The sequence below is a fragment of the Papaver somniferum genome, chromosome 5 (genome assembly GCF_003573695.1).
Source record: "Papaver somniferum cultivar HN1 chromosome 5, ASM357369v1, whole genome shotgun sequence".
NCBI classification, from domain to species: Eukaryota; Viridiplantae; Streptophyta; class Magnoliopsida; order Ranunculales; family Papaveraceae; genus Papaver; species Papaver somniferum.
This window is the reverse complement of record NC_039362.1, coordinates 163,981,268-163,996,393: the sequence shown is the minus strand read 5'-3', so window position 1 is coordinate 163,996,393 and position 15,126 is coordinate 163,981,268. Positions and strand designations below refer to the sequence as shown.

Sequence of the window (15,126 nt, the reverse complement as noted above, 5' to 3'; positions counted from 1 at the left end):
AACTGAATACTAATGGGGAAACTACTTCTGATCACCTCGCAAGTACATGTGCAGTCATCCACGCAGATGGTGGTTCCTTCTTTGCAGCCTATGCCAAACACATCTACAAGAATGAAAGCACCACGATAGAGTTATAGTCAATTAGAGAAGGTCTCAGGTTAGCACACTACTTAAGTATTTCTAAATTTCAGGCGGTTGATGATTTTATGTATATAATACAGCTTGTAAATGATTAGTCGGTACCTCCTTCATTTTTTTTATAAATATCCCGGAAGATATACCCTCTCTTGCAAATCTTTTTCATGATATCTCCTTCACTCACTTCCATCGTGAAGGAAATTTTGTAATTGACTTTAGATTTTTCCTGTTTTTTTTTTTTTTTATCTCCCACTTCATTATGAGGATGTTGGGGAGAGCTTTTTCCCGTAATGTAAAGCTCAGCTAATTTGTATTATAAATATACAATACCAAAAATCATTTTGCACCACTAGAGATCAATGGCTAAAGTTCTCCATCATTTTTCTCTTAAACCTCTTAAGCTTAGCCTCCTCTTCATATTGACGTGGATATTGACTTATGTGTGGATCTAGAAGCTCACTGGACTCAGCCTGCTAAAAAGCTAAACATGGGACATTTGTAGTCGAACGGTTAAGATTGTCTTCCAATCAATTGACTCGGTGAGTCGACTCCTGACAGATCGTATGGTCAGAAATGATTTACAGGTTAGCTCAATTGTATATGTAGACCGACAACAAGACTTGGTGAAAGAAAATCCCAACACATACTTGCTTCGATTGGGGACCAAAAAAACAAATCTCTGCTGTACTGTGAATCTGTGATGAGGAAGGCAAAGCTTCAGAGAAAAGAAAAAATCATAATACTTGTTTGTTTCTTCTTTCACATCTAATTCCTTTTTAGTTATATCTTGTAAAAGTAAACCTAATCTACTCCCGGTTGATACTTATCAAATTTATTTATTAAAAACAAAAACAAGACAAATTTCTTAATCGGGAAATTTGTCAGAGAATTTGAGGTAAGACTTCCGACGAAGATGCAACGGAAATGTGGAAGGTGGTCGGAGATAGAGAAACTGGTAAACTTCCCCCTTATCAATTTATTAACCGTGTCAAATCCAATCGCATCTCTTCTTTGGAACTTTCAAACTACAAAGAAATCGTCTCTGCTCATAAAGGAGCTGTCAATTCTCTCCAGGTTATTTTTCTCCGTCTCTCTGATCAAATTCGTTTGCTTTTTCAGTCAATTAATTTTTACCGATTTGGCATTACTTAATGAACTTTTGAGCTTCTTGTTTGATTATTAGCAATTATTATGGCACTTCAATTAATGTGTCTCTACTCATGTTTTTGAGAGTAAATTTTCCAAGTTTGTGCAGTTGAAGTGCTAAATTTGGTTCAGTTTCATAGCTCTTGGAGCAAGTTCCAAACCAAAGATATTGGTGTTTCAAACGTTTTCCACTGAGTTTGTTATATTTTTTGGATGACCAAGATTTTGCTGAAATCGAAAGCTAGAATAGTATATATTTTTATAAGAACAAAGAGGGTTGTATATAGAAATAAGGTCATTTTGAATAGTGCTCACATGCTAGAATAGGTTATCCATGATTTGGAAGAACCTATCCCGTTAACAGTTCAGAAGCGCATAAAATTTAGCAGGATCCCTTACTTACGAAAAGCTGCATCACAACTTTGGATTTAAGCAGCTTGTAAATAAATGTCCAGGCCCTGTTCTGTATATATTTAAGACTAACTATAGAATAATAGAAGTACACAGTATTACAAATATATTTATGGAAGGAGTAAAAATATTCAAGAGATATTAACTCGCGTGGAAACTAAATTGTCGTTGTGATTGTTTTCATAATTGTTCGCAAGGCCAGGTTGATTTGATCGAAGGACGGTATCTGTTAGCTGGTGCTTCTGATGGTTCAATTGCAGTTTACGATGTTCAAAGTGCCACAAAACATGAAGGAAATGGCATGGTTGCGAAGCATGAGCGCATATTGGTTGTTGACAAGCGCCACGAGCAAGGTCATAAATATGCAGTGTCTTCGGCCACTTGGTATCCAGTTGACACAGGGCTTTTCATCAGTGGTTCTTATGATCAGTCTGTAAACGTATGGGATACCAATACAACACGAGTAAGCATTCTGACCCGCCGATCTTCACTTTATTAGGCTATTGAGATACACTTGGTATTCAACTTTGTAATCTTGTTATTTCTTCATAGGTGGTAGTCGATTTTAAATTGCCTGGAAAGGTCTATCGAACAGCTATGTCGTCAGTAGCTGGTTCTCACATGCTAATTGCTACTGGAACTGAAGATGTTCAAGTTCGTCTATGTGACATTGCTTCAGGGGCATTTACACACACATTATCTGGTCATCGTGGTAAGATTATATTTCCTGTATTAGTGTTTTTTTTTTATGTCCTGGATCCATGGTCAACATTCTGTTTTCTTAAATTAGGTTTGTAAAAGTTATTATTGATTTCCTATAAGATCAAACAGTTAGTAGAATTTATAGGTTGACTCATTATAGCCCTTGCATCTAGAATTCATCTTGCTTTGCGGGTTTTTAATGGTCCACGTATTATGTTTGTGTGGCAGATGGTGTAATGGCAGTCGAATGGTCTACTTCTAGTGAGTGGGTTCTGGTTACTGGCGGATGTGATGGAGCAATACGTTTTTGGGACATAAGGAGAGCAGGATGTTTTCAAGTTTTAGACCAATCTCGATCTCAACTTGGGAGACGACCGCCTCTCCTTGAACACTTCCCCACAAAAGTAAGTTCCTTTATGATATACTAGGCCTTTGGGTTGGATCTATATAGATTATGAGGTATGCGCAAATTTGTTGTTCCCTTCACTCCAACTTCCATAAATACTATTAACCTCTTACAATTGCATGATTGCTGCTTTAAATGGAAAGAGACTCACGTTAAACCAAAGAGGGTGAACCCCTGCAGTTGTTGATTATAGGCTTAGTTGTGCACACTTGGTAAGAGACCCAAAGCTATTTACGTCAGTGTTACAATCTGAAAAGCCACACCTACATACAAAAAGATACTGTATCACAGAGAGTTTTGGAAGTCCCTGTGTTTAGATGCATCGTTTTTTATATGATGTATACAAAGTTACAACTACTTTGGTTTACATGGTGCGGCTGCCACATGTCATTAAAGCAGAGAGTTCTTCCAATTCTTTCTGCTACAATATAGTTGTATAAATAGATACTGATAGGCATAGTTTTTAAAATCAAATACTCATCATCCTCTTCTGCAGTACTGCCAAGCTAGACATAGTGTGTCTTGCTAACATGTTTTACGGCTTAAAGCATTTCTTTCTTATCGCTTCTTGATGAAATAAACAAAAAATATTGGCTTAAAATGGGGGTATAATGGATGCTTAGTGAGTACATTTGCATATTTATTTCATATGGTTGTCGAATTTATGTGATCTTTTGCCTTTAACTTGTTGCTTCCTTGGATTGTAAATTTTTGTCTGTTCTGCTTAGGTATCAACACCAAAATCCTTTTCAGCAGGTCAATCTTCTACCATCAAGGTGAGGGCACCACAAAAGAAAACAGCTAATGGTACTGGTGCAAAGCGGGTGCCATCCCTTTATAGAGTTCCAAGTCAGACCAAGGGTTCAACTGGGAAGAGATTACATCCTGGGTTGTTGTCCAGTAATGATCGTGCTACAGCTCACTATGGTGCTGTTACTGGGCTAAAAGTAACTGAAAATGGAATGTATTTGTTGAGCGCAGGTCAATATTTATCTATTTTAGTTTTGTTGAGTATCTTGAAATTCTTTTGTACCTTAGAACCTTAAAATGCTTGTAGGTTCATCTTGGGAAAACCTTTGACTAGATTGTGTTGTAAATTAAACATGAGAAGCTCTACGGAACACATTGGATAGACCCCTGATAGGTATGCGTCATGCTTCGTGGGTGTTTGCCAACATAAAGTCATGGAAAATACATTAAGTATATCAGTCAGTTGTGTTCTGCTGTAGATTATCTTGGTGCAGACAGTTAGGTGTCACTATTTTTCTATTATGTAAAACAGCATGAATAGAGAAGTTTCATTGGGACAACATTATGAGTACCTTAAGGTTTTTATCAGATATGTATCGTCTGCACGAATAGGTTGAATCTTTTTGTGCATCATTGCCATTGCTGTTGCAAAAGCTAAATTAGACTTGTTATCTTGAGTCACATATGCCTTTAATATGCTCCGTTAATGTTTTTGGTTCATTTCAATAAGTAGCTGTTCGTGTGAGATGATTTCTTCCAAATTATTTTACGTGTATGCAACATTGAAACAGTAGTTGTTAAGTAAATAGTAACATAGCAGTGAATTTATTTGCTTAAGAGTTTCAGGCTCTGATTCACGATTGAGATTGTGGGATATTGAATCTGGCTGCAACACTCTTGTGAATTATGAAGTTAAGCGCATTGAACCCCGGAAGGCATTACAGTTGGCCACTACTCAGGATTCATCCCTTGTCTTCGTTCCGTGTATGGCAACCATCAAGGTAAGTTGTTGCAAGACGTTTCAAAGAAATGATAAGCAGCATGTGTCAGTGATTTGCCAGCAATTAACTTACGAAGGTTCTCGCTTTTTAGGCATTTGATGTGTGGTCAGGTCGAACATCCGAGACATTTCGGGGTCACTATGAAAATGTAAATTGCTGCTGGTTTAATTCACAGGATCAGGTGCGTCTATATATACTTAAGCAGTAAACCAAGCTATACATATTTAAGCTATAAACTGGAGTTTTTGGTTTTGCTTTCTCTCTTTTAATGACACTATTCAATGATGATTATATTAGTCTGAACCATCTATCTTATGGTCCCTAGATGAACCGGAGGAACTTGTTTCACTCCTTGCCTAAAGTCCCGTCATTTTCTTCGCATCTATTTCTTCTTCTCCTCAAGTCTATTTAAGGATTTTTTTGCAGGAAAACCTTGAAATAGGCAAGATCGTTTTAATCTTTGTTATTCTGAGCTTGTCAGCTGATCTAAACCTGGTGGTAAAACATCATGGGGCTGACTGATGCTACCTGCAACTTATAGAAGGTGTATGAACATCTTTTTATTTGTTCTATCCATCTCTAGAAAAGCCCACGAGTTCTTTTTTTATTCCTTGTAAAGGGTAAACTCATTTTACACTGCATATATATATATATATAGTTCATGTTTAAAGCTAATCTCTTCCCTTGCTTTCAGGAAATGTATACAGGTAGCAATGATAGACAAATTCTTGTGTGGTCTCCACCCAAAATACGACTTGATGAAATGGTACTCCCTCTGTGCAATGATGTACTGGTTTTCATTAACGCTATCAAACTTGTATAACTGGCACTTCAAGTGCAAATTTATTTGTCACAACATAGCTCATTCATTTAAGATTATGCAGGATGGAGGAGGAAATAGTGAGCAAGATCAGGACTGCTGGAGTGACTGACTGAAGACCCGACTTCTGTCATTAATTGTTACAGGATTTGAGGCCAGCTGGGACAGTAACACCAGCATGTTGAACTGCATGTGCATCACCATAAACAGAAGTGGAACTTGATAGGAATCTTTCTGTTAATAACTCCTTCAAACTTGGTTTACACTTTGTCGAGCAACATGTAAAGTTTGTGAGCCTTTAAATGGTTATACTAGACTTGATCACCTAATGTTTTTGAATATTGTTATCTTTTGGTTTTAGAAAACTATCATAAGAGGTGGGATCTGATATTATCTTCTAATCTCGGCACTAATGCTTGTATGGAAATCAAACGAAAACTAATATTTGGGCTCAATATTTGGTACGACATGTATGAAAATGAGTGGATTAAACTATGAACTCCATCCTTAGTGTTGTATAACACAATACTCCACTAGATGGCCATGTCAAATCTGTAGACGAACAGTAATTTCAAAATTTCTATAAAGGAAACATTTTCATTGATGACAATAATTACACAGTTCCCTTGATCACGGGAGTATCATGTTACTGACCCCATATTTATAACAGAACGGATTCCACCACTCCCCATTACATTGACTTTACTTATGAAGAAGAGGCAAAAAAAAGGGGGGGGGGGGGGATATTAAAGAACAACAAACAAAAACAAAAGAAAGATGAATTAATTAAATTTAAGGACTTATTGAAGGCTTAAAAGAACAAGGAGACTAGCAGAATCAGGCATTTTCTCACAGCTGAAAAATATACTCAAGGTCATTGCAGAATGATCCTGTCTTCCTCTTCTTTTGGGTTGTTTTTTAACAGCTAAGCCCGAAGGAAACCCTTCTCCTCTAAATATGAAACCACTTGATCAGCCATGTCAAATGGAGAAGAACATGGTCCATCTTTCACTTGTATTACAATCTGCGATAAAGAAACAATAAACAAAATCTCAGCTAAAATGTCAGAAACAAAAAGGATTTTAAAGTAAAGAAAACAAATGCCAGCAGGCAATACAAAGAAAAAACAACTTCTCATGCAATTCGAAGTTTCAAGCTAAGCAAACATTTAAACCTGATTTTTTTTTTGAAGCAACATTTAAGCCTGATGTCTGAATGTCTATATTTAATCGCTGCTCCATAGATTGTAAAGACAAGGCGAAGTGCAATTTTACCATATAACATTTCTTTTTCTTTTTCTTTTTCTTTTTTTAAAGACACCCAGAAATATGTTCTTAAACTACAAATCGTGCATAGAAAAGGATACATGCTCAAGAAATGTAAACCCACAATTTTGATGATGTTTCAAAAGAGAAGGCTCCAGCCTAACATTTTACTATCGCCAATATAGAGTGAACAGGTAAGATAGGCATAGTTCAAAGGATCCTTATTAGTGTAAAATAATTCAAGCTTCTGTGGGAGTTCTCTAAAATCTAAACACAGTAACGGCCAAATGTTTCCTTCTTCTCCCTCAGTCCGCACAAATATTATGAAAACTGCATCAAATGACAGCATAATGGATTGAGATGCATGCCATAGTTAATTGCTTTCAACAGCCATATGTATTCAGGCTAGGTTTCTACCACAGTTAGGTATGCCAATATCTACTCGAAACTGTTTCTGTACATACCTCAGAGTTCAATGGTGGTTCATACGGATCATCAACTCCAGTAAAACCTGCAGCCAGATATAATAATGAGCAAAAAGGATTACCTTGTTCAAAGATAAAAATACAGTAACACTCCGCACATGATCCATCAGATAATGTTGCCAGGTATTATTACAATAATCAGCTTCGTTGACTGTTGACCTATATCTGAGAATAGGGCTGTTTCAAACTAACCCTCAACATCCTATGGACTACATAGCTATCTTAAGTAGGAACATGCTTTCATGGTGATCAATTTCACGGAACACAAACTGAAAAATTTGACTAAAATCTGAGAGTAACTTAGAAAAGAACAATATTCAAAATCTCAGTCCTTGTCCAGAATAGTCTGTGATGATACCTTTGATCTTTCCTGCACGAGCAAGTTTATATAGGCCTTTTGAGTCCCTTGCTTCACATATATGAAGGGGCACATCCATGAAAACCTGGAAAAAGTTTTCAACCTCGTTACCACCCAAAATAGTTTCTCATACTGGAGTTCTAAATCATCAATGTAGGAGGCATCTTACCTCGATAAACTCCCCATCTGGAACTAGTGCACGGCAAGCATCTCTTTCCATTCTATATGGAGATATTAAACTAGCAATGCAAATGACACCAGCATCTGAGAAGAGTTTTGCTACTTCTCCTACAACAAACATAACAGAAACCTTTACTATCATTGGAATAGAAACTAGAAAGCACAAAAAAAGAACACTTTGAATCTCCTAATTAACATTCCAAAACGTGCTTTAACGTCTCGGAGTTGTCTGAAATGCTCAAGTTATACTAACATTTTCATTCTGGAAGATAACACATTCAAAGGAAGATGCGACACAAAGAAAAGCCTACCAATTCTCCGGATATTTTCCGCGCGATCCTCTGCTTTAAAACTAAGATCCCGGTTCAAGCCATGCCTAACATTGTCACCGTCAAGGATGTAAGATAGCTTTCCTTTATGGTTCAAGTGCCGATTTAAAGCACATGCTACTGTACTTTTCCCTGAACCACTGAGTCCTGTAATCCATATAACACATCCTTTTTGCTGAAGTAATTGTTGCCTGTCAAGCTTCCCAACTGAACAATCATGCCATGCAATGTTTGTCGACTTTCCAACGCTTGAGACCTTGATAGTCTTATTCCCTGTTCAAATATAAGATTAAAGACTGGCTGGATTCAAGATAGCATAAGTAGTACATAACCAAACTTCAAAAAAGCCCATACAACAGCAGTTAGATTAGATGGGGTTGTTAATCCTTTTGGAAGCACATAAAACAGCAAACAAGATCAGCTTAAACCTAAGGTCTGTATCAAACTCAAACATACAAAATCTTTACATAAATTTTAGACATTTCAGGACAACATTTAATGGAAACAAAAAGATAAGTCAGAAAGTGATTAAAACAAAAACCAAAAAACTTGTTTTGCACAGTAACCAGTCAATTCCAAAATCCCTAACAGAGAATATATCCAAATAGAAAAAAGAAGATCCAAAAGAAAACACAATATTGCCTAATTACACTAAAAATTTCATGCAGAGCAATCACAATACCAGAAATGCCAGGACAATCACAATCAGATGATTGTATCTCAGAATCTTTAGAATTTCTAACAAAGTTATCACCCTTCTTCCCATTCAAATAAGTCGTTTTAGAATCTTCAATCGCCTTAATCGGTTGTAGAAAATTTGATCTTACACTAGATACACTAGAGATACACAGCTTCCGATCTAATCCAACACCCACATTATTAGACAATTCCCCAAAATGTATAAACCCTAATTTCGTAAACCCCGTATTTAAAGATTCAAGTCCACAGGAAGACGAAGAAGAAGAAGACATTAAAACTGGTTTTGCTCTGACTGTAGACATTTCTCAACAGATCAAATCTGAACAAAAAAATTTACACCCTCTGGAAGGAGAAATATCTTCACGAAATGGGTTTCAGTTATTATCAATCAAAGATCAAAAAAATGTGTGATTTTTATCAAAAAAAAAAAAAATTAGGGATCAAAAGTTTAGATTTTTTTAATGAATTTGTAAAAAAAAAACTGTTTATTTATTTACTGGAAGAAGAAAGCGAGGGAGGAAATGTTTCGAAAGAAACGGTTAGAAAGAAGAAATGCAAGGAAATACGAAAATGGTGGTGCTTCTTTCTTTCTTTCTTTCTTTCTTTCTGGATTTAAATTCTGAGGGAGGAAGAAGAAGAAGAAGTTTCCAATTATACTAAAATTTGTTGATTCCATCCTGTCTTGAAAGCTGTGTCAGATTCCACCCTTCAGGCCTTAGCCTATCTTCTAGTCAGACGTACTACCAACTTTTTTTATCACCTTATCGTATTCAGATTTGGACAATTATCATGGTTTACATCTATTGGTCAACCTCATCGTATGGCCAATAGGGACTATTCTTCATGGTTTAATCGAGCAACATACTTTCTGTGTTGCCATATAAAAATCAATCTACAGATTTAAAACACTTTTCATGCCGAAAAAACTTTAAAGAAAATCTATCAACACAGCCCAAGCACGTGTTCATGGAGGGCCTACGAAGTGTACAAAGTGTCGGCTGTCATGGTGTTGAATGGAGACTATCAGGTACCAAGAACCCTGATATGCTGCACGCACAAAAAGTGCACATAGAGCATGGCGAACATGAACGGTTAGAAGTTTCACTCCCAAAACTTCATCCATACAATAGTTATCCCACCATCTCCTGGACAATCTTGGCTTTGCATGGGTATTTATGGCCGCCACACCGAGATATCTGGAAATTTTTTTGGCAAGAATTTCTAACAATCTTCAGCAACATCAACCCCTCTACACCATGGCTTCTATTAGGAGACTTTAACGACGTCTTAGATCAATCAGAAAAAAAAGGAGGAACGCAAGTAACATATGCTCAATCTCAACCTCTCCTCACTTTAATAGACCAGATGGGTTTTATTGATCTGGGTTACAAGGAGACCCCTACACCTGGACAAACAACCAAATGTGCCAGGATAACATTCTAGATAGAGCAATGGCGAACCAACATTGGCGGACTGCGAATCCACATGCAGCAGTTACTTTCCAAGAATAGCATCTGATCACGGCCCTATTCTGCTACAAGAAAAAGCAATGGATTGGCAAGGAACACAAAATTACAAATTTGAACTCCTATGACTTTCTCATCCCCAACTCAAACAAGTGGTTGAAATAGCTTGGGAACAACAACAAGATATTGAACCTACCCTTGATCTTCAATTAAAACTCATAACAACCGGATAAACTCTCTTGGAATGGAACAAAGAAACTTTTGGCCACCTACCAACCATGATCAAGGAATCGACAACCAATATAAAGCATGCTCAGCATCAATGTGCTACACAATCGGGCGGCGATTTGTAATTTTGGCTGATCCAAGAAAAACAACTAAAAATTGATCATGATAAGCTACTACAATGTCACGCGACTTATTGGCAGCAAAGATCCAGAATTCAATGGTTGCAATCGGGCGATCTCAACACAACCTTTTTCCATACTAAAGCTACCATTCATAGAGCCTGCAACAATATACAATAATTACAAGACACACGAAACAACTGGGTTAACAAGAAAGAAGACATTGTTCAACTCATTCTGGATCATTATTCTCAACAATATACGGCCCCACCTACGGTGATAAATGAAGATCCTTTTACAAATATCAGGCTAAGATTAACTCCCAGAGAATCAGACATGCTTACGACGGAAGTAAGTATAGCTGAAATCAAACAAGCACTCTTCTCCATAAACTCCGAAAGTGCTCCGGGTCCAGATGGTTACACAAGTTAGTTTTTCAAAGTTTTCTGGGAAATAACTCATTCCCAATTGATAGCAATGGTTCGAAGTTTTTTTAATAATCTAAACATGCATCCTCTCATGAATCACACAAACATAACACTAATATCTAAAATAGATCATCCTTCAAAACCTTCACAATTTAGACCCATAGCACTTTGTAACGTCACATATAAAATCATTGCAAAAAACCTAGTAAACCGAATTAGACCCCTTCTCCCTTTCTAATAAGCCCCTACCAAAGTGATTTTGTGCCACAAAGATGAATCCATGATAACATAGCAATTGCTGGAGAACTCTTCCACCATATCAGAACCTCAAACCTTACCAAGGATCCAAAAATAGCTCTCAAACTGGATATCCAGAAAGCCTATGATAGCTTAGACTGGGGATTCATCAAAACCTCCTTTATAAAACTTGGATTTCCATCATCCTTTATAGATTACATTATGCTATGTGTCACAACAGTTACTTATTCGGTCAATATAAATGGTACACCTCATGGCTACATCAACCCAACTAGAGGTATCAGACAAGGAGATCCGCTATCTTCCTATATTTTCATCATATGTGCTGAAATCCTATCTACAAATCTAGGAAACCTTGAAAACCAAAAGTTAGTTCAAGGACTCAACATCTCCAAAAAAAAGCACCATCCATTACTCATTTAATGTATGCGGATGATTTACTAATCAACTATAAAGCCTCGGATCAGAGTAACCAACACCTTAAGACCCTACTCTAATCCTATGGCACTTCTGCAGGACAAGTAATTAATACTTCCAAATCAGTAATAATCCATCACCCGAGACTAGATCCAATCAAGGTAAATGAATTACAACAATTGTTCGATATGCCGACAACATCAAAACCTCCAACCTATCTAGGTATCCAATTCAAACAAGGAAGAGCATCCAATAAAACTTTCGCACCCCTCCTATAAAGATTAGACCGGAAAGCTAAAGGATGGATGACAAAATGCCTAACTCTAGCTGTAAGACTCACTCTCATCAAAACCTCCCTTACCCCCACCTCAAACCACATTATGCAAACACAAAACCTACCTAGTACTATTCACAAACAAATAGATCGTATCATTAGGAATTTTTTCTGGGTTCATGACTCAAAAATTAAAAAACTTCATCCTATAGGCTATGATAAAGTAACAAAACCATTATCCGAAGGAGGGTTAGGCATAAGAAAAAGCAGTGATCATAATAAGGCTCTTCTCATGAAAAGAATTTGGAATTTGCATGAATAACCTAACTCCATCTGCGGAAGTCTCTTCAGTGCAAAGTATTTTGATCAACAACCTATTTTACAAGGCATTCATACCATACCTTCTCCTTCTAGTCCTCAATGGAGACAACTGTCATCAATTTTCCCTACCATGCAACAACTGATTTTCCATAGTATTGGAAATGGATTATCAACTCCAATAGAAACCAATTGGATTCCACACTCACCAAATCTAGACCCAACACAATATTATCCATTCTGAATGGTGACAGATATCATTGACCCAATCTCTCATACCTGGAATCAAGAAAAATTAAGCACCCTTCCCAATCCTATAGCCCAAAAAATCATAAACATCCACCTTCCCCAGAATAACTCCCAGTATAAAATTATTTGGCCATACTCAAAATCTGGAAAATACACTACATCTTCGGGATACAAATGTCTAACCCATGGTCAACCAACTCATACCCCACTTCCACCTACCAAATTCCTATGGACTTTACCATGTCCACCAAAAATTCAGCTTTTCTTGTGGAAATCAATCAATGAAGGATTACCAACCTTCTCTCTTCTACATCATATCCATTTGACCAACTCTGACATATGTCCCAGATGCAATATTGATCCAGAATCGGCAAGTCACCTTCTAATTCATTGTCCGACAGCGAATACATCCTGGAACACCTTTTTCACTCAACTTACAAACACACCAAACTCCAACTCCCCCCTCACTCTCACATTAACACCTCAGACAACCATCTCCCAAATCCTATAACAATATGCACCAACAACTGTAATATCCACATTTTGCTTTATTTTTTGGACCTTATGGTTAGCTAGGAATGACCTAATATACCGCCAAAAACAAACAACTACAGCCGAAATCTTAATCTGGGCTCAAAAACTGCAACAAGAATTCACTACGACACTAGATTCCTTACCTCCGGTCCTACCAGGAGATGCATCGATATATAACCACCCAAGAGGAGACAAAAGGATATCTACAATATCAGTAGGATGGTCAACTCCAAACATCAATTGGATTAAGATTAACACAGATGGAGCAGCCAGAGGTCACCCAGGTTTTGCGAGGGCAGGATTCATCTGCAGAGATTCCGACGCACGAACTTTAATGACTCTAGCTTAACCTTTGGGAATTACGACTTCCTTAACCGCAGAAACTTGGGCTCTACTTTTGGCTTCAAGAACGACAACAGAAAGACAATGGCCAAAAGTTCTCTTTGAAACTGACTCAGAAAACCTTTTGCGCTTCATCACATCCTCTACTCCCCCTCCTTGGCACATCTCAGGGATGATTGAGGAAATAAAGAATAGATTCAGACATATCCCACATGCTGTTGTTCAACAGAACTACAGGGAAGCAAACCAAGCAACATATGGTTTGACTAATCATGCGGCAGATGGAAGTCAATTGGTAAACTCATCAACCAAAATATGGGACCAGGCAATCCCGTTTTTTATTAGTCAAATTTTATTTCATGATTCCGTGGGTACCACATACCCACGAAAAATTGTAAATTAATTTCCTATCAATAAAATGCATACTTCAAAAAAAAAAAATTTTTGATCAGCCAAGAGTGGTGGAATAAGATGCAATGGAATGAGAGAGAATACCAGAATCATCTGCACAATTGCAATTTGTAGATTGCAATTCAGTCTCCGGCAAGCTGTCGGCGGTGTACTCAATTGCTTTAATTGGTTGCATTGCCTTTGATCTTGAATTATACGCGTTGTTGCACATAAAACCTTTAACCTTTGGATCCAATCTAACCATATTTGGATACTTTTGAAAATGTAGAAGCCTACTAGTTGGTGATTCAAATAATCCTGATGAGGAAGATATTGAAACTGGCCTTGCGCAGATTGTTTCCATGTTTTTTACTCAATGGAAAAAGAAATTTACAAACAGAATTTACACCTGTGGAGAAAGAAGACAGGGTGTTGAAGATACTGTGACATTGCAAAGAAAGATGTTTTGTAGTTAATACAGGTATAATTTTCATTAAAGAAAAATTATCCCGGTGACACGTCAAGTAATTAAAACGATGACACGACAAAAATGAGATTCATGAATCTTATTAACTGATACTTATTTTTCCTTTTTTTGATCTATTGAGCATTTAACTAAACCTCATTGTCTAACGAATTTAAGAGGTATAATATATAAATGGCATGCTAGGTGCCAAATGTTCATCACCATTAATCTTCTAAAATAAAAAATTATTCATTTAGAATTGACCAAACAAATCAATTTAATACGTTAGAATCTGAAGAATTTTTATCATAGTCAAATTGATACGTTAGGTAGAAGAGTCTACTCTTCATCTATGGAATGTGAACAAAGTCTTATTTTTATTGAAAATTTTTAAAAAGAGACCGAGAAAAATAAAAATTTAACCTTCTTTTTATTTAAAGAATTTTTTTTAAAAAAACACACGTACACAGAGAAAGAAAAAAAAGAAGAAAAACACGACATGCCAAAAATATGGGCCCTTGCTAATCCATGTGAGCAGTGATGGGTCCTAACAACTTTATTACGTGAGTATCTTGTTTAAATGTCTCATTTTCTCGCTCCATTTAGAACAATTTTATTTTCATTTAATTACGTAGTTAGCATGGATTACATCAAGAAGACGTGTTTTAGGGGCACATAATGACCAACGACCAACTATAGAAACATATCAGCAACATTCATGCAAGAACAACCTACAATTGCACCCACACACAAATAACTTAATTACAATGTTGTGATAACAATAAAAGATAATAGGAACCCTAGAAATAGTAATTAAAAAATTCTGGTTCTCTGCCAAAGAAGACAACCTTGAATTTATCTTTTCATTTTCTTAAGCCAATACTGAGAGTTAACCATTCTTATATAGCATTTTCTTACAATGACGCGCATAACTTATTCCTAGCCGT

At 36.7% G+C, this 15,126-nt stretch overlaps 2 protein-coding genes across 3 annotated transcripts; one reads left to right on the top strand and one right to left on the bottom strand.

The window, feature by feature from the left end:
- The first annotated feature begins 773 nt into the window (after positions 1-773).
- Positions 774-5,838, top strand: LOC113283495 (WD repeat-containing protein ATCSA-1-like). Of its 2 annotated transcripts, XR_003327505.1 has the most exons (10): positions 774-1,212; positions 1,898-2,158; positions 2,248-2,407; positions 2,626-2,801; positions 3,532-3,784; positions 4,400-4,554; positions 4,646-4,735; positions 4,981-5,098; positions 5,249-5,320; positions 5,439-5,775. XR_003327505.1 is itself a non-coding variant. In XM_026532769.1 (9 exons), the coding sequence occupies exons 1-9, from the start codon at positions 1,063-1,065 to the stop codon at positions 5,484-5,486; spliced, it is 1,365 nt and encodes a 454-aa protein (XP_026388554.1). In that variant the 5' UTR covers positions 774-1,062; the 3' UTR covers positions 5,487-5,838. The 2 variants fall into 2 exon arrangements, 1 of the variants encoding a protein (XP_026388554.1); XM_026532769.1 differs by lacking the exon at positions 4,981-5,098 and having other exon boundaries at positions 5,439-5,838.
- A 103-nt stretch (positions 5,839-5,941) lies between these two features.
- Positions 5,942-9,440, bottom strand: LOC113283496 (adenylyl-sulfate kinase 3-like). Its single transcript, XM_026532771.1, has 6 exons — positions 8,674-9,440; positions 7,974-8,264; positions 7,652-7,770; positions 7,483-7,567; positions 7,104-7,150; positions 5,942-6,398 (listed from the first exon to the last, which is right to left on the bottom strand). Exons 1-6 carry the CDS (start codon positions 8,990-8,992, stop codon positions 6,300-6,302), a joined length of 960 nt encoding a protein of 319 aa, XP_026388556.1. The 5' UTR covers positions 8,993-9,440; the 3' UTR covers positions 5,942-6,299.
- Positions 9,441-15,126: the final 5,686 nt, after the last annotated feature.

Coding starts and splice junctions, on each gene's coding strand:
- LOC113283495 (XM_026532769.1), top strand. CDS start 1,063: ATGTGGAAGGTGGTCGGAGATAGAGAAACTGGTAAACTTCCCCCTTAT. Junction 4,736..5,248: donor GGTTTAATTCACAGGATCAG/GTGCGTCTATAT, acceptor CCTTGCTTTCAG/GAAATGTATACAGGTAGCAA. Junction 5,321..5,438: donor AAATACGACTTGATGAAATG/GTACTCCCTCTG, acceptor AAGATTATGCAG/GATGGAGGAGGAAATAGTGA.
- LOC113283496 (XM_026532771.1), bottom strand. CDS start 8,992: ATGTCTACAGTCAGAGCAAAACCAGTTTTAATGTCTTCTTCTTCTTCG. Junction 8,265..8,673: donor TGATTGTCCTGGCATTTCTG/GTATTGTGATTG, acceptor ATATTTGAACAG/GGAATAAGACTATCAAGGTC. Junction 7,568..7,651: donor CAGATGGGGAGTTTATCGAG/GTAAGATGCCTC, acceptor AACTTTTTCCAG/GTTTTCATGGATGTGCCCCT.